Source organism: Siphateles boraxobius, unplaced genomic scaffold, assembly GCF_051911475.1.
Source record: "Siphateles boraxobius isolate OS27281-9 unplaced genomic scaffold, OSU_SipBor_1 18, whole genome shotgun sequence".
In the NCBI taxonomy this organism is placed as follows: Eukaryota; Metazoa; Chordata; class Actinopteri; order Cypriniformes; family Leuciscidae; genus Siphateles; species Siphateles boraxobius.
Window position 1 is genome coordinate 7,700,300 of NW_027508788.1, and position 24,367 is coordinate 7,724,666.

The window sequence follows — 24,367 nt, forward strand, 5'->3', positions numbered from 1 at the left end:
CCATGAAGATATTTTGTAAATTTCCTACCTTAAAAAAATAAAAAATGTATTTTTGTGAGTGGATGCAGCAACATAGAGGACTTCATTTGGACCACTTTAAAGGTGATTTTCTCAATATTTAGATTTTTTTGCACCCTCAGATTACAGATCTTATAAATTTCAATTTAAAAAAAAAATTACCCTTATGAGGTTTTGTGGTCCAGGGTCAGACACAGACACACACGTTTTTAAATATGTGAACGGTTGTTCATCGCAATTTCAAAATAGAAGTTTAAAAAGTTAGCATGTTTTGATGTCCACAGAGATAACAGTGGCTGTAACATTTCTATCATAAATAAATGGCCAAATATGAAAGATTAAGAGAACATTTGAATTGTTGTTTGGCCAATATTAAACAAGGATTTGATAATGTTTTGTGAGTAACAATCACGAGGCCATTGGCACCCTCTGCAGGCATTTGTTATAATACATAATGTAAATATTATGATTGCTTATATTATGTATATCATGTATTTTAACAGTGTTGTTCGATAAAACCATATAATTACTTGTTTTTGATACTTTATTTGAACCAAATATTATTGCCTCGTCTTTATATATTTATTTTAGTTCATTTTAAAGACTTAGGTCTATTTTTATTACCACAAAAATATCTGATTACTTGAGTAATCGCAAAATAATCGTTAGTGACAGCTCTAATTTTTATGTAGCTAATGCTAAAGTAAAAAACTGCAGTTCACTTTCAGAAGTTGTAGGGATGCTCTCTTATCACAAAATGAATGTTAAACATGTAAGCTGGTTTTTAAATATATTGAAATAATTTATTTTACAAACAAACCATTATCATATAGCATATTGAATATTCCGTTATTTAACAAGTTATAGGATATCACATTGTTCTTCAATATCGTGCAGCCCTAATGAATATTTATTACAATGTAACGTTTAGCCTTGGTATCTAAGTACTAGTGTGACTGACATCCCTGCGTGTGCCACTACTTACCTCAGAGCTGGGTTGTTGAATGACAGCATCCTTGCTGCTGATAGTTGGTGTGGTGCTTGTGGTTTTGGCTGTGCTCACAGGGGTCTGGCCAACAGCAGGCTGCTGCCTCTCTGGGCTTTTTTGTGTCTGAGAAACTTGAGAAGGTTGACTAGAAGGCATAGTATTCTGGCTTGGGCTCTCTGGTGAGACAACATCCTGGTTGTTGCAGGAAATGCTAAATGGCTCCCCACTATCAGCTGTGTTAAAGTGCAGACTGACTGAGTGAGTTAGTTTTTCAGGTGGGGTGGATGGTGGTGAAGACGCAAGAGCGGATATCTTTGAGACTGAAGCTTCCTCCAGGGATGGCTGTGATAACAAGGAAGGAGCAGGAGGCCAGTCCAGGGTGTCCAGTAACTCTTGTGGCTTAAGAGGGGACACTGGTGTAGGGGGTCCAGAGGATTGCCTCTGAGACAGAATGGAGGCCTGCTGGGCAGATTCAGCTAGAGCTAGTGCAAGCATGCGGGCAGCGTTCTTTGGTGGGGGAGGGGGAGGGATGAGGGACACAGAGCTGACAGGGACATTGCCCTTTGGTGAGTCCAGAACTACGGCTCCTATGGATGGACAAAACAGAGGGAACTCAAACAAGGCAGGCAGGCTAATATTCATGAGAAAGGTAAGAGAGGGGAAATGTTAAATTTCTACTGATTGTGGAAAGATTTCTCTACATTGAGGGCACTCATGCAAAGCGTTACAGGTAAAAGCCTGGTGAACTAAACCTGAAAAATCAAATAATTATCTTATGAAATTCAAACAGTGTACCTTAGAGGATCATTTCACAGTAGCATCAGGGTCAATGACATGTTATTGTATGTATGTATATATATATATATATTAGGGCTGTGTATTTGGAATTTAAATTTCTTTTGAGCAGAGTTGTTTACTGCAGTGTAAAGACAAAAGACGGTAACTTTGTTTCTGGTCAAAAATGAGTTATTGATATTTTTGGCACATTCAAGACCTCCTTTATCATGTGGATAAGTATCTTGAGTCAATTCCGTTGTTTTTTCGCGAAAATAATGGGTTGTCTTAACAGTAACTTCCAAAAGCCCATCAGAAACCAAGGCAGAACACCGTAACACCAGTTACTGCTATTTGGCTTTGTTTTGGAACGCTCATATTGAGTTACGGTACTCTGCCTTTGTTTAGCTGTGCGTCAATATGAAGTTACGGTGCCGGCGTTCTATCAAATAATGCTACCTATCAGATTATATGGTGTTCTGCCTTTGTTTTACTCGCCATTTAAATTGAAATTACGTTGTAGCCTGTGTACTTTGTACAGCTGCTATCAGTCCCAGTAACTTCTAATGTCCTCAGAGCTTTGTCCTGCACTAATGCGGTCAGAACATTTAGTATGGTCTGAACCCACTCCAACGACAAACGTGTGATATCGATCGCGAAGGATATAAGCAGAGTTGACAGAATAATGTTACACATGTCATAGCAGGTGAATACAACAAAGAACTAAAGCCCCACCTCACCCAGTTCTAGTACTGGACCTGGTTGAAACAATCATGCATCTAGCTGGCAGAGTGCCAAAACTTCGCTCTGAACACGGTCGAGCCAACGCGGAACTAATATATCACAGGGAGTGATAATAATGAAGCAACAATATTGGTGCATACAACATAATGAAGCAAGAAGAGCTGGTGCATACAACATCAGACCAGCTGTCACAAGCAGGTTATACATACAATCACAGGGTCTGGAATAAATCCGCGGGACGAGCGATGTGCACAAGCAAAATAATAGGGCAGACAGGCAGCTGAAACCACCGAATACTGAAAAGACCCAGAACACAAAAGGTTGTGCTATAAATGCATTAGTTGTCTAGGTAGTCCAGAACGCGCTCCCTACTGAGTCTCAAGGGGGAAAGCACTGCGTAGGCTACTTTTCGTGAACGGACGAGGAGCGTGACACCTTTGAACACGAATCTCGGAAGCGCCTGTGAAAGTATATGTGTCTTTCAGATCCACCGCTATAAACCAGTCTTCGGGTCGAATGTGCGCGAGGATCTGTTTTATCATGATCATTTTGAACGTGTGTTTAGCAGGTCTTATGCCACCCTGTACCACTTGAAGATACTCTTTACTGCTATATGGAGGTATTTTGTCATGTCTAATGTATTAATAGGGCCACCAGAATGCAACCAAAGCACAGGATAGCAATAAGTAGATTGCTATAAGTAATTATATCAAAATCATAATCATACAAAATAAATGCCATGATCACTAGATTTTATACAGGTGTTACTATAATGATTTTGTTAATGGTGATCAGCAACCAAATATTGATAATGTGGAAGTTACTGCCTTTTGCCCTGGCATGACTTCTCACTTTTTGCTGACAATACAAAGGCAGAGTACAGTAACTTTAAAATAGTGGTCAAAAGTCAAGATTGAACTCAATATTTTTTTTATGTAGTAGTAATTGTCATTACTTCAACATCAAATTACCAGATTTCCAGTGTTCTAAATGAAATATATTTGTTTAAATGGCTCTTCCATCTTTTAAAGTCTCTGCCTCAACTGAAATGACAATTATAGTGTAAATTATAGTGACACTGAAGCGTGTCAACAATGTTCAATGACTAAACAAAACTTAACATATTCCATAAAAGCAAAAACTGTAACAACTTAAATTTAACTTAGTTAAACTCTCTGTGCAGAAGAGAGTGACAGCAAAACGTCTCGCTTAACTTCATCAAACAACCGGGGAATTGCCGCTTCTGTTAAAAACTGACGTGTTGGTATTGTGTAGCGTGGCTCACACTTGTGAAGCAATTGTCTGAAGCCGTTATTCTCGACAATGCTGTATGGCTGTAAATCCTGACATATGAAGCGCATTAATGCATTTGTAATCTTTTGAGGGCACTGAGACGTGGGTAGGAGTTTTGAGATAAAAGCATCAGACAACTTTTGGCTGGCTAGTCTGGATGATACCTTGCCATATACAGAGAGAGGTTTGTCGAGTACTTAACTTTTGTTTTGCAGTTCTTGCATATCACATGGCTCATGTCTAATGTCTAATGTCTGACTCTCCGGTTTAGAGTAAAACCCCAAATTCTCCCATATTTTTTATTTTACTTTTGTTGGCGGTGGCAAAATCCTCTTATCCATTTTGAATGTCTCGCGCTGCTGCTCGCGCTGCTAAAATTGGCACCACATGATAATTGGCTACATTCAAAAGCAAGACAGAATCAATACGGCAGCTGCTGAATCGATACGTGCATCATCAGGAGTTCATGGCGATGTATGGTTGTATCGATATTCTGAGCACAGCCCTAATATATATTAGTGCTGTCAAATCAATAAAAACATTTTTTAAAATCGCACCTTTTTTTGTAATAAACCCATATTAATCAAACCTAACATTAAAGTTAATATATTTTTATATTGTAATAATTTCACATTTAATTTCCAAATTAATGTAGAAACAAAAACAGTAGCCTATATTTGTTTAATGGCATCTATTTATGAAAGGAGGCATCACTGATACCAATACTGGTACTGATTTCTTTTTTCTCAATTTTAGCCATTCATTATTGCCATTAATTATTAACATTTATTGGGCTTTAAATAATACAACTTAATTTAAGTGAACTTAAAACAATCTTCACATAAACCCATTATAATAAATGTCACATTTACTTGTGCCCTTCAATTTTCAAAATTCTACTGGCCCACTCAGAACGGTTAAGATTTTTACTTGCCCGGTCAAAATGCACAAAAAGTTATTGTTTTCCCTTGTAAACAGTGCTTTAAGATTTTTTGGTAGGTCTAACAGGTAGGATACATACAGAAACTGAATAAAGTTATCAAACACTTCAGTCTTCACTACATAAATCAAACTAAATATAGATTAATCCTTATCAAAGTTACACATGTTATTCAGTCAAGAGCAGTGAGTGGTTTTCTCTTTTTCTTTGATTAACATTAATGGCAGACATTACAACAGCAGTTGTTTTGGGCTGCTGTCACTTTAAAACCTGCCACTGTTGCACATCACGCAGATCTGACATGCATCCCATTTTCTCACAACTTAAAAAGTTCATTTTAGACTTCATTTAACTGTGCTTGCAAGGATACTCGATAAAACGGTCATTTTGGCATAATTTTGTGTTTTTGTCCGTTCAGGCGCTGTCTGAAGAGGCTTTCTGTGCTTGGTTTAAAAGCATTTGCATGAATAAGAGCGTGATCATATTGTCTGACTAATTGCGTTAAATATTTTTAACGGGTTAAACTGAGAAACTTAATAGTGTGTGTTAATGCATTAATTTTGACAGCACACACATTATATATATATATATATATATATATATATATATATATATATGAAATATATAAATTATTACATTCATAAATATCATTACATTTTTGGGGAGTCACACCAAAACATTACAACTTTGCTTTGACATGAAATTGTATAAGACTTATGGATCGGGTATTCTGGTATCTGATATTCTTGATACAGTTATGAGAGTTTGCAAGGGTCCTCTCTATGACAATTTCCTGTTTTTTTTTTTTTCATGCATGTCACACCACATGAATTTGATTTGGAGGGCAAAAAAGTGTTTCAAATAAATAAATAAAATGTTTATATAAAAAGGCTTATATGAGAGAAACAATAAAAGGTTGACAAAATGTTTAAGGTTTTCCTTTTCATGAATTTCAGTATTTTAAATGAGGCGGTTTTCTTCGTTATGATTGCGAAACAGTTCTATGACCCTGACATTTTAAAAACATGCTCATCATAGAGGTGTATTTAAGTCATTTTTAATTTATCGCCTTTTTCACCATTGGCTTTTGGCTTGCTTAGCTGGGGACATTTAATTTTATATTCAACAATATTGTTACAAGATTATTTTCATGTTATCTCTGTAAAGCTGCTTTGAAACAATCTGTATTATAAAAAGCACTATATAAAAAAAGGTGACTAATTTAGCACAAAAAAAGTCAATGACTCAAGAAACATTATGAATTTAAGCTATCATATCCCTGTGTTTCAGTTCAGCTTACCTGGCTGCTCTTGAGAGCAGGTGACCTGTGGTGTCTGTAAACATTCAATGCTTGATATGTCTTTACTCTCTTTACTCTCAAATGTAGCAGCTTTAGAAAGAAGCTCTTGTTGAATGGCTTCACTCAGGGGCAGATCAGTGGTTCTTGACAGAGAGCTCAATTTTGCAGGAGAGTCGAGAGGAGATTGTGGGGAAGAGGGCTGAAGTGCAGTTCTCTCTGGTCCTTTTCTTAGAATGGAGGCAGCGGATTCAGAGATGCTTAGAGGAGCCATAACAGCTGACTTCTCACTGCTCTCAATTGACTGAACTGGAGTTTTCTCTGAGACAGATGCAGGGGGCAGTTTATTTCTATCCTTTAAGGCTGGACTGTGGACTGGAGACAAAGAAAAGCTTGTAACTTTAGCTCTTACTGGCGAGACCGGATCTGAGCCACTGCCCTGACTCCTCTTTAGACTGTTTGCATCTACATCAAGTGACAAAATGGAAGTCTCTGCCAGAGGAAGGCTACATTGAAAAGACATGGGGTCAAAATCTAAAGAGGCCATGCCAATGTCAGGGGGGCTCAGGTCCACATCATCAGCGGAACGGGGTGGGGAGATGAGAGCAGGCACACAAATTGGACCATCATCCCCATCACTGTCCCCTTGGTCCAGGTTGTCATACGAGTTACAGTGTTGCCTGCTATCCAGCAGGTCACCATTGAAAGAAGCAGAGAGAGCATCACTGCTGGAGCGAGGTCTGCGGGGCCTGTAAACCTTAGACTCTCCTGTGTTAAAGGAAAAGAAAGAACGTCGTCATTTCACAATGGTTGATTTAGAAGTTTATTCTGAGCATTTTTTGAGATTTAGTATTCTGTTACCTTCAACGTTATGCAGAGAGGTGAGCGATTCCTCACTTTTGGCAGACCGAAGAGTGCTGGTGTCTCCTCTTCCTCCTGAGCAGTGAAAATAAAGTGGGAACAAAGAAGTTAATACAAATTGCTTTTACATGACATTACCACAAAATGAACCCCTCTGGCATGATGTAAGACCTGTTTAACCACTGGGTTTATTTTGTAATAATGACCATCTGACATTCTGAGATGAGAAAATGGCACAACACTAACCAGCCAATGCCATGGCCTTGAGTTCATTTGGTTCACTGGGATTGCGGTGTAGTTTGCGTTTAGACATCGATGAAGACTTGCCCAAGTTGAAAAAAGACCGCCAACTGCCGACTGGAGACTTTTTAGACTTTATGGGCTGCCTTTTCCTAGGTAACAAATGATAAGAGGCACACCATGTATCTCTATGAGAATAACAGGCACTCAGTTGGTCTCTTTATGACAACAGAAACACTGACATGGTTATAGATTTTAAATCTTAAATCATTATACCTCTCAGTGGGGAATTCAATGACTGTGTGGAATTTTCCCTGTAAGGCTGCAGGACCCTCTCCCACCTCTATGTACTTGCTGTCTGCAGTGATGGGCGAGTTGATCTGGGCCTGGGTGCGTGCCTGTGCCTCTTCTAGTGTTAGCAGCTTTGTGGATGGAGAGGGTACCAGCAAAGATTTAGGCCGAGACAAAGAATTGTGTCCTAAGAAGACAAAGACATTTGTGATGAAAATGTAGCAATTAAAAAATGTTTAAACAAATGTTATTTAAAAAAAATACTTGTTTGGACAATTGATATGTATCCTGAAGAAGGCTGTGTATCCTTGTGTATCCTGTTTTTAATTATTTAGCCCAGCAAATTAAAGGCTTTTTACTTCACTTCGTAATTATTAAAGGTGGGGTATGTGATTCTCTTTTTTGTCAATTTTTTCGAAATAACTTGAAATCCTATTCCTAACCCACTTACAGCCACCAAGTTAGAAGTACTGAATGAAAATTAAGCAATTTAATCATCTGTGGAACGGGCAGGACGCGAAAAACTCCAGCCAATCATTTCCAAGACCACCTAGTATCATTGGACAGTAAGTTCGCCAATCAAACGGTCGTTCCACACCCCCCTCCCCCCAGCACACGCGACCCCCTTCGTGCGCATACTCAAAGCTCGTGACGCATGCGCATCTCGTCAGTAAAGCCGGTTCCATTATTAGTAGTAAATGGTCATTACAATCTCTCGCGCATCTGAGTTTTCGCTCGTGCATGATTGCGCGTCCATGTTCTTCGAATGGGTGGAGTCAGGGCCAGCGTTGGAGGAAAGAAGGTAGGACCATTTGAATTGTATATTTTCAAAATCTGTCGGTCGTTTTCCAAATCACATACCCCACCTTTAACAAGTATTTCATCTTCATAATCCATTGAAATCTGTTTGTGTCCATACCTGTTCCCTCTCGTATGAGTGAACTCAGTTTGGGGCTGAAGAGAACATCCACGTGGTTGAGGATGAACTCCACCACAACCGACTGAATCCGGACCTCCATGAAGGCTGCTGTTCCGCTGAAGCAAGCAGATTCTATTTGCTTTGACCTTTTTTTAGAATAAAAATCAAATATTAGTTATGAATAGTAGGTTTTTATATGTATAATAGTTATAAAAATTATATATATATATAGTGATGAAGACCTCAGACTTACCTCAGTAAGTTTGGAGCCCAAACGATGGCCAAATTCTTTGTATGCATGTTTGTTACATAGCTGAAGGTTGCTAAGTGGGAAAGGTGCCTCATAAGAAACTCGAGGGTCCTACAAGAAAAACATGAATACTAAACATTAAACCTACTGATGCATTAAAATCAGACGCCAACTAAAATTAGCATAATGCACTCAATTCAGGAGCAAACCCATTTACGTGAACAATGTTGTAATAACAGCCTACATTTTCCTCAGTCATAGACGTACTTGAACTGCATTTGTAATATAATTAGTATGCTTAATGCAGTAGATTTTTAAAAATGTTCCAATATTAGAAAAATTTGGCTTTTGAAGAGAACTGCAAATCCTCTGGCAACCAGCAGAGGGCACTGTGGTCATTTACAAACCTATAATGTGGGGGCGGCAGCTGCTGAATGACATCATGTATTTTGATCAGCCTCTCCTCATCAGTGGCTGCTGACACAGCCTCCTAAAAAGGAGAAGAGCGGCTGTAAATCAGGGTCACCGCATCTAGAGCAGCACAAACCAAAAATATATTTTTCAAACCCATGTTCACACTATACTGCAGAGTGAAGAGCACATGGTCAGTCCCATTTCATGTGCATTATAGTTTTACTGCTTCCATAGCAACCAGAAAACATTTATGCAGTCTTTACTCTGTCCTTTTTTTCATTTGCAGTGACTTATCACAAGATGCTGTATATGTCCGCACTGTGTTTGGCATGGAGCTGAACTCCTTGTGAGGGGCTCTGGGCTCTACCATTAATTTTGTATGATCATTAAAAGCAATCAATAGAACAAATAGTATCAAGACTTCAATGACTAATGCACTGTTTTGCCAGTTTATCACACCAAGAACTAAAAAGGTTATGATATAATGGTTGTTCTAGTGTAATAGGTGCTCTCAGCTGTAGCTATTTGTATGACAAAGAGTGTATGTCTGAGAAAAGGCTCTTTAAAGGCCTGTCGTTCTGGGATAAACACTTACCGAGAATTTCTCATACAGCTGGTAGGTGAGAAGTGGGTTGGGAAGCTCTCGAAAGTAAAGCTTGCACAGGGAGCCCACACAGTGTATGTCCTGAATGTAAACATCTTTTGTAAGATCTGGGATCTGTTCAGAGTCAAATTCATGCCTAAAAAAAAAAAAAAAAAGACAGAGAGAGAGAGAGAGAGAGAGAGAAAGAGAGAGAGAAAGAGAGAGAGAAGAGAGAGAGAGAGAGAGAGAGAGAGAGAGAGAGAGAGAGAGAGAGAGAGAGAGAGAGAGTGAGTGAGTGAGTGAGTGAGTGAGTGAGTGAGTGAGATTGGGGGGGGGGTTCATACATGACAATGACATTGCAGGCTATTTGGTGTGCTTTAAACTTAAATTTTGGTTATGTAAAATTTGATGAGAGAAAATTAAATGCACACAAAATTGCTGAAAAAAATACACTAACTATAGTAAATATAGTATATAGTTAAATATACTAATATACCAAAGTTTGGGATCAGAAATTGATCAAAAGCAGTAAAGGCATTTATAATGTTACAAAAGATTTCTATTTATATTATATTTAAATATATAAAACTAGTAAACAGTAAACTGTAATAATATTTCACAATATTACTCTTTTTACTATATTTTTAATCAAATGAATGCACTGCAGCCTTGGTAAGTAAGCTTAAGTGACTTCTTTCAAAAACATGCAAAACTTTTTTTTTTGCCAAACCCCAACTTTGGAACAAGTCAACTTTTCTGGACGTGGTAATAAACCCCATCTAATCTAGAGTCCACTCATTTCCTGCTGTATTTGAGAATACAAACATTCCCATTACAAAATGTAATTAGCAACAGCTTAATGTTCAGCCATTGCATTCAGAGTTCCTCAAGCAGTATGATAAATCCCTATCTCTGCTACTTGCAATTAGGGAAGCATGTTTATGTCTCACCGCAGCTTCTGAATGTTGGAGGCAATCCCAGAGAGACGGTACATTCCATCAACCACTCCATGCTTCTCAATGAACTCAGTGCAGCTCTTGAGTACCTGAGGGACTAGAGGTTTAGACAAAATGTTATTGAAGCATCCTTTTGGCACATAATGTGAGAGGCTTGTCAAAATGCCAACAAAATAGAATGCTAGATTCTGTGCAGCAAATCTTCGATTTTGTAAGCTATAAATAAGCCGTAGCACACGTCCGATTGTCAGATAACAAATCTGTGCTCTCCTATATAAGCAGAGGTAATAGGTTCACATTTGCTCCAGTGGCATTAGACAAACTCCAGACCTCCAATGCGACCTTGCAATATTTCACCCAGAGGAATCATAGTCACAGACAACCCTCACGGGCCTCTAGTCTTGACAAAGTTTATCCGACAGATGAGCGATTCCAAGGCTTTCAGAGGCTGCTGTTCATCTTCATTCCTGACATAGCAGTCTGAAGCACAAAATCCTTAAAAATGCAAGAAAATTCTGTCCCTAAGCCATCTCAAATCATTCAGCGTTTCACAATAAGGATGACCTGGAGCCATTGTGAGTGTGTTTAAGGGCAGTTGATGGAGCTATCACTTGCCCTATAAGGCCAGTAATACATTGTCAGTGTGTTATATGTTTATTGATCATGTACATGCATTTGTATGCCTTGTACACAAACATTTAGTCTCCTGATTTAAATATGTCACTAAGCTAAAGTTGTCTAGCTGGCAAACACAGATAAATTGTCAAAATTGTGAGTCACAGGAAATCATTCTAATACGCTGATTTGGTGCTCAAGAAACATTTCAAAGTTGAAAATAGTTTTTCAGGATTAATTGATAAACAGAAAGCTCAAAAGAAAAAATACATTGATTTGTTACATGTATTTATTGCCACTTTCGATCAATTTAATGTGTCCTTGCTGAATAAAAGTATTCATTTCTTTAAAAAAAAGATCTTACTAATCCATACTTTTGAATGGTAGTGTTTGCTGCACAAAAAGCCAGTCAAACAACAAAACTAATGGCTTGATTCAGCCAGCGTATTTTTGAGCCCTTTGAAAAATTCTTCAAGTTATATCAGCGGCAAACATCCTAATGGCACCAACTGAGAAAGGGAAAAAAAATGATTAATATGTTTAAGTGCATTGCAGGGAGGTCTGCAGAGCTTTACGCTAGTATGACTGATCCATACTAATGACTCACTACTTGAACAAAGTGTTTAGCCATGTCGTCTTGTGTTCCTCTGAGATCAGAGTGTCTGAGACAAAGAGTACACAGTCTGCCATTTACTGTTTTACAAACACATTAAAGCTGTGTGTGCTCATGGGTTGGAGAGGGCAGTGATAGGTTCAGATCTAGGTAGTAAACCCAGACATAATCATCTATATAACCCAATTCAATGGGTGACCTTTTGTAGCAATATTAGGAACACATTTTTAAAGAATTCCTGGAATTTCCAGTTTGAGGACACTTGGATCCTCAGGGAAGGAATGTCCATTCTTAAGAATTTTAATAAAAGTGATGGGTTTCTGATTCCCTTCTAAATGTAATGGTCGAGCAGTCACACCAAGTTGCACGGATCCTGTTTGAAAAGGACAAGGCTTAGATTGTAAGGGCAGGCAATGGCTCAGGGAGGATTTGAAGTCAAACAAATGGAGTAAATGCTGAAGGCTACCAGGGAGCTTTGAATCAATGGGGAAGAAATCTCCAGACACAGCCCCCTAACCATTTCTACTGACCTTTAGACCCCTTTAAGTCAATCCATTGGCATAGCAACCCATGCAGACAGATCCAAGGGTGACTCAAGCAATGGGGGATAGCTGTGCTTTCCAGCCCACCCACACACAGTCAAAGAAACTAGTGTCAAGCACCGTCTGGAGCACGGCCGTGAGTTTGAGTAGGACCAGAACGGGCAAAGCTCACCATCATGGCCAGAGTTGAGAAGATGCTCTCCTAGGTCACAGCCAAACACCCTCTCCCTGAGGATACCTCTTTGCTTCAGTTTCTGCTTGGTCGGCCTGGACTTCATGAATGTGCGCAGAAAAGTGATCAGTTTCCCGTGCTTCTTGGACACTGAAAGAAAAAAATGAAAATAAGCAGATTTAAATACATATTCATGTCAGGGAATACCACAAGCAGCGCAACAATAAATGACCACCCCAAAATGCAGTTTAACAACACAGATCAGTGCCAGCCACACCATGTGAGCGAGCCAAGATCTCATAAAATGAAAAATAAAATCACTGGGTTGTGCGAGAATAATGGGTTTATGCATTATGCTTTACTGAAGCAATTTCTCAAATCCTACATTGTAAGTGTAGCTTGAATTACTCAATAATGACTTATTTCCCCCCAAGTACATCCTCCATCTCTTGGTGTTTGTTCTACATCTGGTAGAGCAAAATAAAACAATTTCATTCTCTGTGGATCCATGTAACTGTTATAGAAATCAAAGTACAATATAATATAATCAACTATGAATGATTCATGATATTGAAACTTGAGCTCAGTTTTGGAAGAAAAAAGCCTGATGAAGAGTGGCTGACACAGAACATCTGTGAAAGTCTTCTTAAAGCAATAAATGCTTCCTTTCATTTTATTTTTGAAGGAGGCCAAGAAGCAGGAAGGATGTCTCAAGCTGTTTGGTCTCCAGAGTAGCTTGCGTTGACATTACACCGACAGTAACTGCCTGTCAGTGGTCAAAAATCAGCAGCCTGACCTAGAATTTGTATGAGAAACTCTTGTCACTTTTGCCACAGAGGAAAAGTATCAAACGAGAAATTCCACAGATTTAACAGGAACACAAATGCATCAAAAATAATTCCACTGGATTTGCTATAAAAACCTGTATTGAAATTGCTCATTTAACTTGTGTTGTTTTCATTGCTTCTCATAAAATATTAGCAAGCTTATATATTACAAACCCAAGAATTGTTTGCATAAGAAAGCTGTATGAATCAGCAAATAATCTGTTGCCGGAAACAATTTCAGAGCCATTACAAAATGCAGCTCGGATTCCAGAAAACCATAAACTGGTTAATCTGCGTTTATGTTTGTGTGGGCACATGTGGTTAGCCTGGTTCTACCAGACTCTCGTACATTTCATTTGTACAGAGAGTCTGGCACCGCTCCATTGACAAGCGTTAACTTCCTTGTAGGCGGGTATTCTATTGAAGTCTAAAACTATTGGATCTCCCCAGAGTCACTCTATCTGCCATAACCAATCACTAACGTTTGGTCGTGACATATGTCTTTTCCCGAACCCCGTGGGAGGATGGCCATAAACACAAAACTAAGCAAAGATTGTTCTTGCTCCGGCTTTAACTTCTTGATATTCGGCAGCGTTGCCACAACGGACCGAATGGCATCGCTCGCATCTTTCTTATTTTGAACTACAACTCAAAATAACGCACGAGTCGACATCAACGTCATCGTTCTCAGCCACTCCCTCTGTTCGCTGATTGGCCCGGTAAAAAATTGATCGGAGAAAACCAAAGTCTACAGCGCAATCCCAGACGTAGTACTGAAGGAAAATGAAATTGAGCGGAAGTGCGAAGGAGGGCGGAGCCAGGCTAACATGTGATGGATTTAGCAGTAGAAAGTCAAAAATATTAGCAAAATAATTGCAAATATCACACAGTTGTTTATTTCAACAATTCCTTGCTGATTTAAAAGATGTGTGATCCTTTGCATGCTGAGACCACAGTGGACGTGGCAAGGGGACATCTGCCAGCTGTGATCTCATCTTTTCCTTTGTGTCTTTACCTTTTAAAAGGGAACATTATTCAGTATTTTTCTTCATAAAATATATTGAAATTTCTCCAATAAGCAGTTGCAACTGCTCTGAAGGCAATTAATCCTTTCATATCCAGTCGGGGTTGAAAATAAAAAGAGCTGTTGTAGGAATTTCCTGTTCTACTTTTCAAGAGCCAATAAAGTAACTGCCACGCATTTCACAGATCCTCTTATTCTGAACACCACAACAAACCAAATACAGGGCATGTGTTCACAGTTCACAGAACTGGCAAGAAGACTGTTTGTTATTGAAGAATGAGTGTTTCCTGCAGGCTGCACTTTACTTCCACAGAGGAGACACTGATGGCGTCACAGCGCAACGTGACTGACTGACACATTCACGGTATTTCTTTACTTTTTTTTACCTCCAAATCAAAGCTTAGCTTTGTTTTGAAACTCTTTTTATGTGAGTTCAGATGACTTACCATGAATTACTTTAGTAATAAAATCACTCATTATAATACAAAAATGACTTTGTTACAGACATCAGTGTATACAAAGTCTATTGAGAAAGATGATTAGAAGAGAAAAAAAAGTCTTCAAGTCAACAAAATGCATGTATCGCAAATTAACAAACCTTAAATAATTCCTACACAAATTTGCCATTAAATGCATTTCGGCCACATCTACAAGAAATAGTTCAGCAAACTGTATTAGCACTAAAAAGGTAACTTCATAACTTACCTCAATGTTAAATATCCATAAAAAAGGGGCAGAAAACAGTGCTTGAGTATTTTTAAGTTTGTCAGGCTGCAGCTGCTATAGAGAGCTTGAGAGACAACGCTGAAGGATCATCACAAACTGCTTTTACTCGCGCTCTCCCTGCCAGCCGGTGAAAGCTAATAGTCAGCATGCATTCTTTCCTCATTGCTTTTTCCCTCCTCCGTCTGAGTTTGTCCAGCCCCTAATATCAGCTTTCAACAGCGTTGGCTACTAATGCAGCGATCGGGGCGTGAGAGGTCACAAAACCCAGAGAATGTCAGTTTCAGTCTGAAGGCTGTTGCATTTATCAAATATTCAATGTCAAGTGATGAATGTGGTTTAAAAAACAATAGCAGTACAACACAGCTGATTCCTTGACATCTAATAGGCTATAGTCTATATAAGACTAATAATAAGTAACTTATAAATAAAATTATAAAAAAGCAACAAGTCAGACAAAGATGCATATCATTTGACTACACCACTTGGGCAACAACAATTCACTCTTTCCAAAGAAACTCATTCATATTAGCCAAGGCCATTCCATTCAGCTTTTACAACCCAGATTGACACAGAACAGCCATAAGAAATTGACAAAGACAACCTTGTCTGAACTCTAAATCAACCGGTTTGTGGCTAAACAACACAGAGATACGTGTTTTGCAAGGTAACTCTGACCCAGTGATGTTATCACTGTGATAAACACACACACACAAACACACACTAATATGCTGATTTGGTGCTCAAGAAACATTTCTTCTTATCAATGCTGAAATAATATTGAGCATAATATTGCTGCTTAATATTTCTGTGGAATCCCTGATACTCTTTTACATGTTTCTTTCAGTATTTATTTGAAAAAAATCTTTTTCAACATTCTCAAAGTATTTACTGTCACTTTTGATCAGTTGAAAGTAAATTTTATTAAAGATTATTGAAAGTTAATTTATATTATATAAAAATAATATTGACCCAAACTTTAGCATGGTAGTGTATGAGTGTGTACATATATAGACATATATATATATATATATATATATACAAGAGCAAAGTGATTTGGAAAACAAACAAACAAACCTTGAGCACTACATTCCAATCATCTCAACCATAAAAAAGTGTTAATGTGTACAAGTACAACAAACAACAATAAACCAGTCTCCCAACCCAACAGCTAATGGAAGTTCATTTAAAAGTCTCTGTTTTCAGAACAGGTCAGTAAGGAAGTAGAAGTACACAATTACCTGAAGGATAAACGGACACATATTGATAAGTAAACCTAACACAGTTTGCCTCTCGTTCTCTCTCAGTTCCTTCCAGCTGTCTTGGCTTGTTCACAGACGCAGCTGCCCTTTACTCCACTGAGAGGAAGAAATTGTAACCCCACAAGGAAGTTAGGAAGTGAGAGGGAGCTAAGGAAACTACATCTGGAGCAGCACCTGCTACAGCCGAGAATAAGAAGTCTGTACAAGAAAGAAATTTTTCATTTTCATAACCTACAATATGCCCTATTCATGCTATAAAACTCCCAGCAACGTTATCACTGTTACACCACCTGCACGATAGGACATTATGAGGTTAATCATTTACACAGGACATTTGCTTAATGAGGTGAATGATTCATAAGGTGTTTTGTGTTATGTGATAGCGTTTGTTGCTTGGCTGAAGCTCTGCAGGGGAGCGGAGAGGTATGCTGTATTTGAGCATGTACAAAGGCTGAACACAAGAATGTGCCTGAGTAACCATGGAGATACTAGTTCATATTGCCAGTGGACAAAGCTGGGATTATTTTACAGCCTTTTTCAACCAGGGTCATGTAAATCAGCCAACGAGTGTGTTGCAAAATAACTTCACAATGGGGCTTTCTGGAAAACACAATGTGGTGCACTTGAAAGAGCAGACAAACTGGGCCATAAATTGACGTCACAAACCTCTTTTTGAATACAGAGACATTAAAATGTAGACTTAGTCAAAATAGAATTGGCATACTGACATTAAAATTCTGGTTGATACTGATAATTATTTTCATATTAGGGCCGATACCTGATAAATAGCAAACATTAAAATTCTACACTATTTTGCATACATAAAATAAAAGTTTATACATAACATTATAGTGTATGAAAAATAAATGCATTTTTGGATTTGCTAAAGATTACATTTAGCAATGTTATTAAATAACTGTTAAATGTTAATTTGAAGTGACCATTTAATGACGGCAAAGATAACTGTAAAAATAGGGACAATGAGCAAAAACAATGAAATATCCATTATTGGTGATTTTCTTCCATTATATTGGCCGATAAGCAATAAATAGCAGACATTAAAACTCTTATTTAAATAAATTAAAAATAAAACCCTACAATCTAAAATCAATCATTTTACAGGATTTAAAGTGAAATTAGGTATCACAACCTTATAATGGCAAGTATGAAAAATTTAAGATTATATTTAACAGTGTTATTAAACTATTAGCTAAATTTAAGTATGCGTTTAATAATTGCAAAGCTTATCTAAATTTAAAAAAGGGGAGAAGAGCATGCACAATTAAAATATCCAAAATTGTCTAATACTGATCAATTTAAAACTAAATCACTAATATTGTTCAACAGCCTACATATGTATCTCTTCAAAAAGAGACTGATTGGTGGTATGGCAGCACTACAGTAAAATAGTATGCAAAAACACTGATAAACAATCACATGCGTTCAAAAGCAGGTCAAGACAGAGAGAAAGAGAGTGCTATCAGGGTGCTATCATCTATAAGACATGGGTCAAAGTCACAGACACCAGAGGAGTGTGAAGTGAAAAGTGGAAAACAAGACTCCATATTTGTTGTGCTTGCACCAGATCCTTTATAGTTAACACATGATGTTAGGAAAGACCAGTGAAATTACATTATACCAATGCTATGGAGTGCCAGTAGTGTTCAGAGCACCCGTGAGCAGCAGGCGACTGTGCAGAGATGCACAGGAGAGTTTGGGGTTAGTCCGTGTTAGACGTAGTACATGGATAAACAGTTTGGTCTACCTGAACTCAGCCTGTAGGGGTTTAATGGGTCGGGTGCCCATGCACTGTCCTGCTTTATACTCTCCATCTCCAAATCTGCATGCCGAGAGTAGAGAAGGGGAGAGGGAGGTACCATGAGTTAGAGAACATGAGAACAACAGCTGCACATGCAGCTCTATTAGCTTAGAAATCTTTAAGGAGAGTTTTCCCCTCACTCCACATTTCCTGTCCATTAAGAACATTTCAGAACAGTTCTGAAGGTGCCATAAATGATAAAAGCTGGTGCAGAAATTCATGAAGACAAACACTAGTCTATCATGTATGAAAGTGCTCTAAGCTTCAATGCAAGAGAAACACTGTTTTATGATTCTGCCAAAGAGCAGTGGATGCATACAGGGTGAGAGAGAGAGAGAGAGAGAGAGAGAGAGAGAGAGAGAGAGAGAGAGAGAGAGAGAGAGAGAGAGAGAGAGAGAGAGAGAGAGAGAGAGTGAGAGTGAGAGTGAGAGTGAGAGAGAGAGAGAGAGAGAGAGAGAGAGAGAGAGAGAGAGAGAGAGAGAGAGAGAGAGAGAGAGAGAGAGAGAGAGAGAGAGAAAGAGGGAGTGTTTGTCTGTTTGTGTGTATATATTTGAAGGGATGGTTAAAACAAAAATGAAATGGTCATAATTTACTTGGCCTCATGTCATTACAGACTGGTATGACTTTTTTCTGAAACAAATGGGTAAATAAAATTATTCTAAAGTTCCATGTAAAAAAGAAAGTCATACAGGTCTGGAACAAATAATAAAGGTGAGAAGATGATGACTGTTTCTTGTTGTTGGGTGAACTAGCCCTTTAACGTTGGGGAGAATATACCAGCACGCACAGGGTGGGAACAGACTCCAGGAGGCCGGCCGCAGACCAGAGCAGGGGGACGCTGAGGGAGCAGTGGAGGAAGCATGGTCAAATAACATATCACACATGCAAAAAGTGCATAGCAAAGCAACATGCATTCCAAATACATACCACAGAGTCAGTAGCTGTACAAGCAAGCAGTAAAAATGAACTAAACCCCAGCAAAAAGTTTCTGCAGTGTGAAAACTAATCATATAAACTCTGTTGCCCTTAATCATGACACAGTAAAAAGCATTGCTGCAATTACGCCCAAGAGCACAGTGTTCTTTTCCGGGCTGATTGTGCTGTGCCATGTCATTGCATCTCTGTGATAATATTACTCCCACAAAATTATGTACCAAAAAGCCCTCCCGCCCACTTAATGCAAGTCAGCATTCTGATTGGTCTGATGAGTCATGATGATGATTCACCCTTCTGCAGATGCCAATAAGCACTGATTTGATACACGAGGAGGCCGAAACCAAACAGAAACAGCTGAAGGTGATGGATAAGTCTCCAGAGGGCTTGGTAGGCCAGTTAGTCCAAGTCATGATGTAAATTGACCGGTCATAAAGCAGTCTGCATGGTCCAGAGCCACTCCAAATATGACTAAATGTATTACTTGTGTTAGGATTGTGAAAGCTAGCAACAGTCCATTTGAGATTTCTATGAATCAAGTTGTTTCTTTTGACATTCCAGTACTCTGCCAGTGAGATGACGTGGGATAAATCGTACCATGCTGCACCACAGTGTGTGATATACATTGAAAGGCACATACACACTACAAACCATTAGGAATGAAATCAAACAACTGCTCAACACATATTTAACTATGAATGTGATAAATGAAGAGGGTCAAAGGGTTTCTATGTGAGGAGGGGGGAGAAAGAGAGAATGTGGACTGAGAGCAAACCACAAATTTCCCATGCAGTGTGTTGATGACGTGCTTCGAGATCTGAAAACCTTGTATGTCTCACACCCAATGTGTTGAAATCTAAAGTGACACTTTCTTAAAAAGCAGCTGCACCCTTCCCAAGGACACAGCTTGTAGTCTTTTCTTCACGGAGGTTTGAAGATTTCTGATTCATGCAACAGGACCCAGAGGCTCTAGTCAGCACCTTTTCCATTTCACTCAAGTACACACACCACACAGACTCTTATCCGTGGCTGATTCAACACGTCACTTGTACACTTTGTTCCCATCCACTCTCTCTTGCTTTCAAACACGATTAATTTCTCACTGCAACACATAAGTTACAAGCTAGCCTTTAAAAACCTGCATCTTTACAACAGCCTTGGTGGGGAATCTTAATGCTTATGACCAGCAAGTGTGACCTTGTAGTTTTGTTTCCTGCTGATGATTGCTCAGTTAGTGCAGTTTATAATGCCCTGCAGTGGAAGTAAGCTGTTTTGGGATAGTTAATACAGACGTGAGCAGAAGAACTGATGAGCTGTCCCAGCAGGATTTGAGGTATGTGCGTGTGCGTTTTGTGGTACCTGGTTTTGGCACCGAGTTGGTGACAGACTGCGGGACCTTGTCGTTTATCAGCTCCACACACTCGCTGGGAAAGAAGCCAACCTGTGAAGAGCAGAGAAGGTTTGAAAAGCTCCTTCTCTCTCTGGAGACATATATGCCAAGGCTTCATCATATCACTCTGCGTCCTGCACTTAGTCACAATCAGAAAATATCATGTCATCATAACACAAAATATTACAGTATCAATATCTTATAATAATTCTTCTTGAGAAACTACAAAGCTAAAATAAGGAGAATGGTGAACACTGACAATGAGACTTTTTAATGAACAATCATTTGACAATATCTGTTAGATGATGTAGCCCAAACTATTTTAAACTATGCTTATATTTTGAGCTCCTGAAATGATCAAGAAGTGTCCAGCATAATTGAAACAGGCATCTATTAGTTGGGATATGCTTTCATGTTCTGCATAAGCACATATAGAATGATGTTTAACTAATATAAAACAGCGGAGAATAATGTAAAAATATTTTAATGTTTTTGAAAGAAGTCTCTTACGCACACCAACGCTGAATTTGTGATCAAAAATAACAGTAAAACAGTAATATTGGGAAATATTACAATATAAAAATAACTTTTTTCTATTTTAATATATTTTCAAATGTAACTTATTCTTGTGATGGCAAAGCCGAATTATCCTTCAGAAATAATTCTAATATTCTGATTTGGTGTTCAAAAACATTTCTTATTATCCATTTTAAAATCAGTGGTGCTTCTTAATATTTTTTTGTGGAAACATGACATTTTATTTCAGGATTCTTTGATGAATAGAAAGTTCAAAAGCACATTTTTGTTGAATAATTTTTTTAATTTGTTTTTACTGACCCCAAACTTTTGATTTGTAGTGTATGAAACTAAAGTTGGGTTGGAAATAAAGCTGATAGAAAATGGGATGAAATATTGTGGCAGGACTCCACAAGTCCACAAGTGTGAGAGAGTTAGGGCATTGATTAGATTCTTGCATTGGTCTAGAATCTTAATAGTAATTATTTCCACGCTTACAAACTTTTGAAAAAAAGTTTGGTTTCCTGTGTTATATTATATTTTAACTTTGCAAATTATGATGATTTGATGTCAAGCCAATGTAATTTAATAAAAAACTTTTTGTTGAGTCCTGCCTTATGGGTATAAATTAGGAGCCTTAAAAGTTTGTCATTTTTTGGGTTAAAAACAAATCTAATCCTACTCCGCTGTAAAATTCCAGTATCATATTAAGGGACAAAATCTTTGAAAAACACTAAGGGATTATACAATACAAGGGCCACCCATCTTGTAAACCTGCAGATAAAATAATCTAAATGAAGATTCAAAGTTCAGCAGTTTCTCACAAACACAAACATGAAAAAATAAGGACATACAGAGACAAACTAACATGCTTGCCATGATTTACAACATAGTTTGATTTTATCATTATATCATCTACAAACCAACTGCAGCTTACTTATGAATCAAGATCATAACAAACCATAACCATAGAACTTGATTACATTTCTGACATTCCCTGAGACCCTGGTGACATCAGAGTGTGGTGATTGTGGTAGTGACAGCAGGCACTGCTGTGTACTCATGCTCCATCCAGACAGATGCAGGCTACCTGACTCAGCTGTAGCCTGCCAGAACTCATCGTCAGACTGCCCCCCGGTGGATCCAGCGCACACATATGCCACCATGAGCCAATCTCACTGCATAGGGCCGAGCGGTGACTCAGTGGATATGCAAAAATGGCATAACATGCCAAAGCACTGCATACTGACAGGGCAAAATAAAGGCGACATAATACTTGTGGGGCAATAAGAGAATGGTTTGGCAGGTTGGCAGAATGTGAAGTGATTCATGAGTGGGTTTGTGTACCCATGTACACAAGTGAATGATGAGCCAAGCTCTGCTATTAAACTAGTGTCGTTCCACAAACAAACCAGATTTTACACTGATAACAGTAATATTGTTAGGGGTAGCATGACAAATCACACAGCTTGTTTTTGACACTTTACTAGATGGTGACAAAGCATTTGTAAAAGTATTTGCCAAATGGACCAAGAAAGCAATAGGCTAATGCTTTTTTTTTTTTAAATGCAACTTAAAAGATGAATAAAACAAATGAGCTATTAATGTATTGTTACATTTAATTATAATTTTGAACAATTTAAATTATCCTTGTTAATTTGAAAGTGATGCATTAATGTATAACATTTAATTCTCATTTTAAATAAGTAATATGTAATGTAATTTCATGTAATTTCACATGTCTGCTTATTGTCAATTTGAAGGGTGATATTTCATTATTTTATATTAATTCATTTACATTGTTATTATTTGAGGTACACTGGTAGTTCCTCCATAGCAGCCAAGTGATTAAAGAGCAGGGCTGGCAACACTATAGTTTGCAGGTTCATCTTTTATTAGAGACTGAAGAGCTAAGATCACTGTGAAAGCACTTAACTGTCTGTTGCTCCAGGGGGACTCTACCTGCAATTTCTGAGCTGCCATGTACACTTAAAGTAGAGTACTAAATCACATGTAACAAACCTGGAAACCGTGTTTTCCTCTCCACCAGGTGGTGTCCTCTTTGGGTGGCATGTCTATTACGGAAACAATATCCCCCACCTGACAGAGAAAGAGAAAATTATCAACAGCATTCTTCACAAAATCATTGTTATTAGTATGGCAATCACAGATCTTCAGTACTGCATTAATCTATCTTCATTTTTAGCCCAGTCACCTCAAATGACAGTTCATCAGCAGCCTGGGCAATGTAGCGCTTGATCACGTGGGCCGCTGCGATAGCTGGAACATTTATGGATGACTCCTCATGCACCAGCAAGTGATTCCCTTTGTTGTCAACCTGGAGAAAGAGATGGATTATATTCAGTGAACATCCCTCATCCTCGCTGATTATTCATGTAAATAAAAAGCAGCCAATCAGCTCTCTCAGCTGGCATCAAATCTATACCTCCATCCATGTGAGAGCTGGCCCACAGTTGATCTTGTTATCAGCAATCGCTGAGAGACGGGAGAGGTAAGCCATCAGCATCTGGGAAACTGCCTGTTGGGAGAAAAAGAGCAAGAGAGGGAGGGTTAAGCAAGTGTAACAGCTTCCAAGGGGGTAATTCTATAAATACGGAGTATTTTTACTGGGAGGTTTAAGGCGGAAAACTTGAAAAACGGATGGTTCGAGTTTGCGTACTTTCTCATTATAAAATGGTAGGGTAGGTATAACGAACGCAGCTTTCCGGTTAAAAACTAAGCAGAGTTTCGGCATACCTCACATTAAACTTGTAAAATTAAAATCTATGTATATTTAAGTAACTCATGAAAACAACTGTTCTTGTTTCTACACATTCTCAAAAATAATGCTTGTCTCTTCAGTGAAAGAAACTTTGTATACATTTATTTGAGGCATAACAGTCTGTCATTGTTTTTGGAGCATATGTTTGGTGACTGTGGTTACTTTAAAAAGGATGAAGTTCCAATCAGAAATATAAAATGATCTGAATTATAATTCCACACAGCTTGCATAAAAACCAATATAGCAGGAGGAGAGGTTGGAGCGGTCTCATTTATACAGCTCAAAAGATGTGTCTAATAGTATGTCTAATATATTACTATAAGCTCTACCACACATCTCTTTCTAAAAATGTACAGCCTATTTAAACCCCATTACATACAGCTTACTATAAAAATACAGTAGTTATAATAAAAGTTTTTCCAAGTGGAAAACAGAGACAGTAGTATGTCAGCTCATAAGCAAAGAACAAAATGTTAAAACATGCAAGTGTAAAAAAAAAAAAAAAAAAAAAAAAAAAAAAAATTCACAGCACCAAACCCACAGCAGCCCAAAAGAAAAGGCTTGTGTGTTTTACATTGTAT

The 24,367-nt window shown here is 38.2% G+C and overlaps 1 protein-coding gene across 8 annotated transcripts in view; it reads right to left on the reverse strand.

Moving 5' to 3' along the window:
- The window catches only part of arhgap32b (Rho GTPase activating protein 32b), a 174,894-nt gene that overhangs the window by 7,265 nt on the left and 143,262 nt on the right, over window positions 1-24,367 (reverse strand). For 3 of the 8 annotated variants that reach the window (XM_077233163.1, XM_077233167.1, XM_077233166.1), the window contains 17 exons: window positions 23,451-23,543; window positions 23,220-23,342; window positions 23,027-23,104; window positions 20,458-20,539; window positions 18,953-19,003; window positions 18,112-18,186; window positions 12,511-12,660; window positions 10,563-10,665; window positions 9,625-9,769; window positions 9,023-9,105; window positions 8,619-8,726; window positions 8,366-8,511; window positions 7,432-7,633; window positions 7,162-7,307; window positions 6,916-6,990; window positions 6,058-6,822; window positions 1,004-1,593 (listed from right to left, as the gene is read on the reverse strand). In XM_077233163.1, coding sequence (XP_077089278.1) covers window positions 1,004-1,593; window positions 6,058-6,822; window positions 6,916-6,990; window positions 7,162-7,307; window positions 7,432-7,633; window positions 8,366-8,511; window positions 8,619-8,726; window positions 9,023-9,105; window positions 9,625-9,769; window positions 10,563-10,665; window positions 12,511-12,660; window positions 18,112-18,186; window positions 18,953-19,003; window positions 20,458-20,539; window positions 23,027-23,104; window positions 23,220-23,342; window positions 23,451-23,543 — 3,015 coding nt within the window. Of the gene's footprint in view, window positions 1-1,003; window positions 1,594-6,057; window positions 6,823-6,915; window positions 6,991-7,161; window positions 7,308-7,431; window positions 7,634-8,365; window positions 8,512-8,618; window positions 8,727-9,022; window positions 9,106-9,624; window positions 9,770-10,562; window positions 10,666-12,510; window positions 12,661-15,066; window positions 15,364-18,111; window positions 18,187-18,952; window positions 19,004-20,457; window positions 20,540-23,026; window positions 23,105-23,219; window positions 23,343-23,450; window positions 23,544-24,367 lie in introns of those variants that run through there. The other 5 variants (XM_077233164.1, XM_077233169.1, XM_077233165.1 and 2 more) reach the window with 3 other exon arrangements.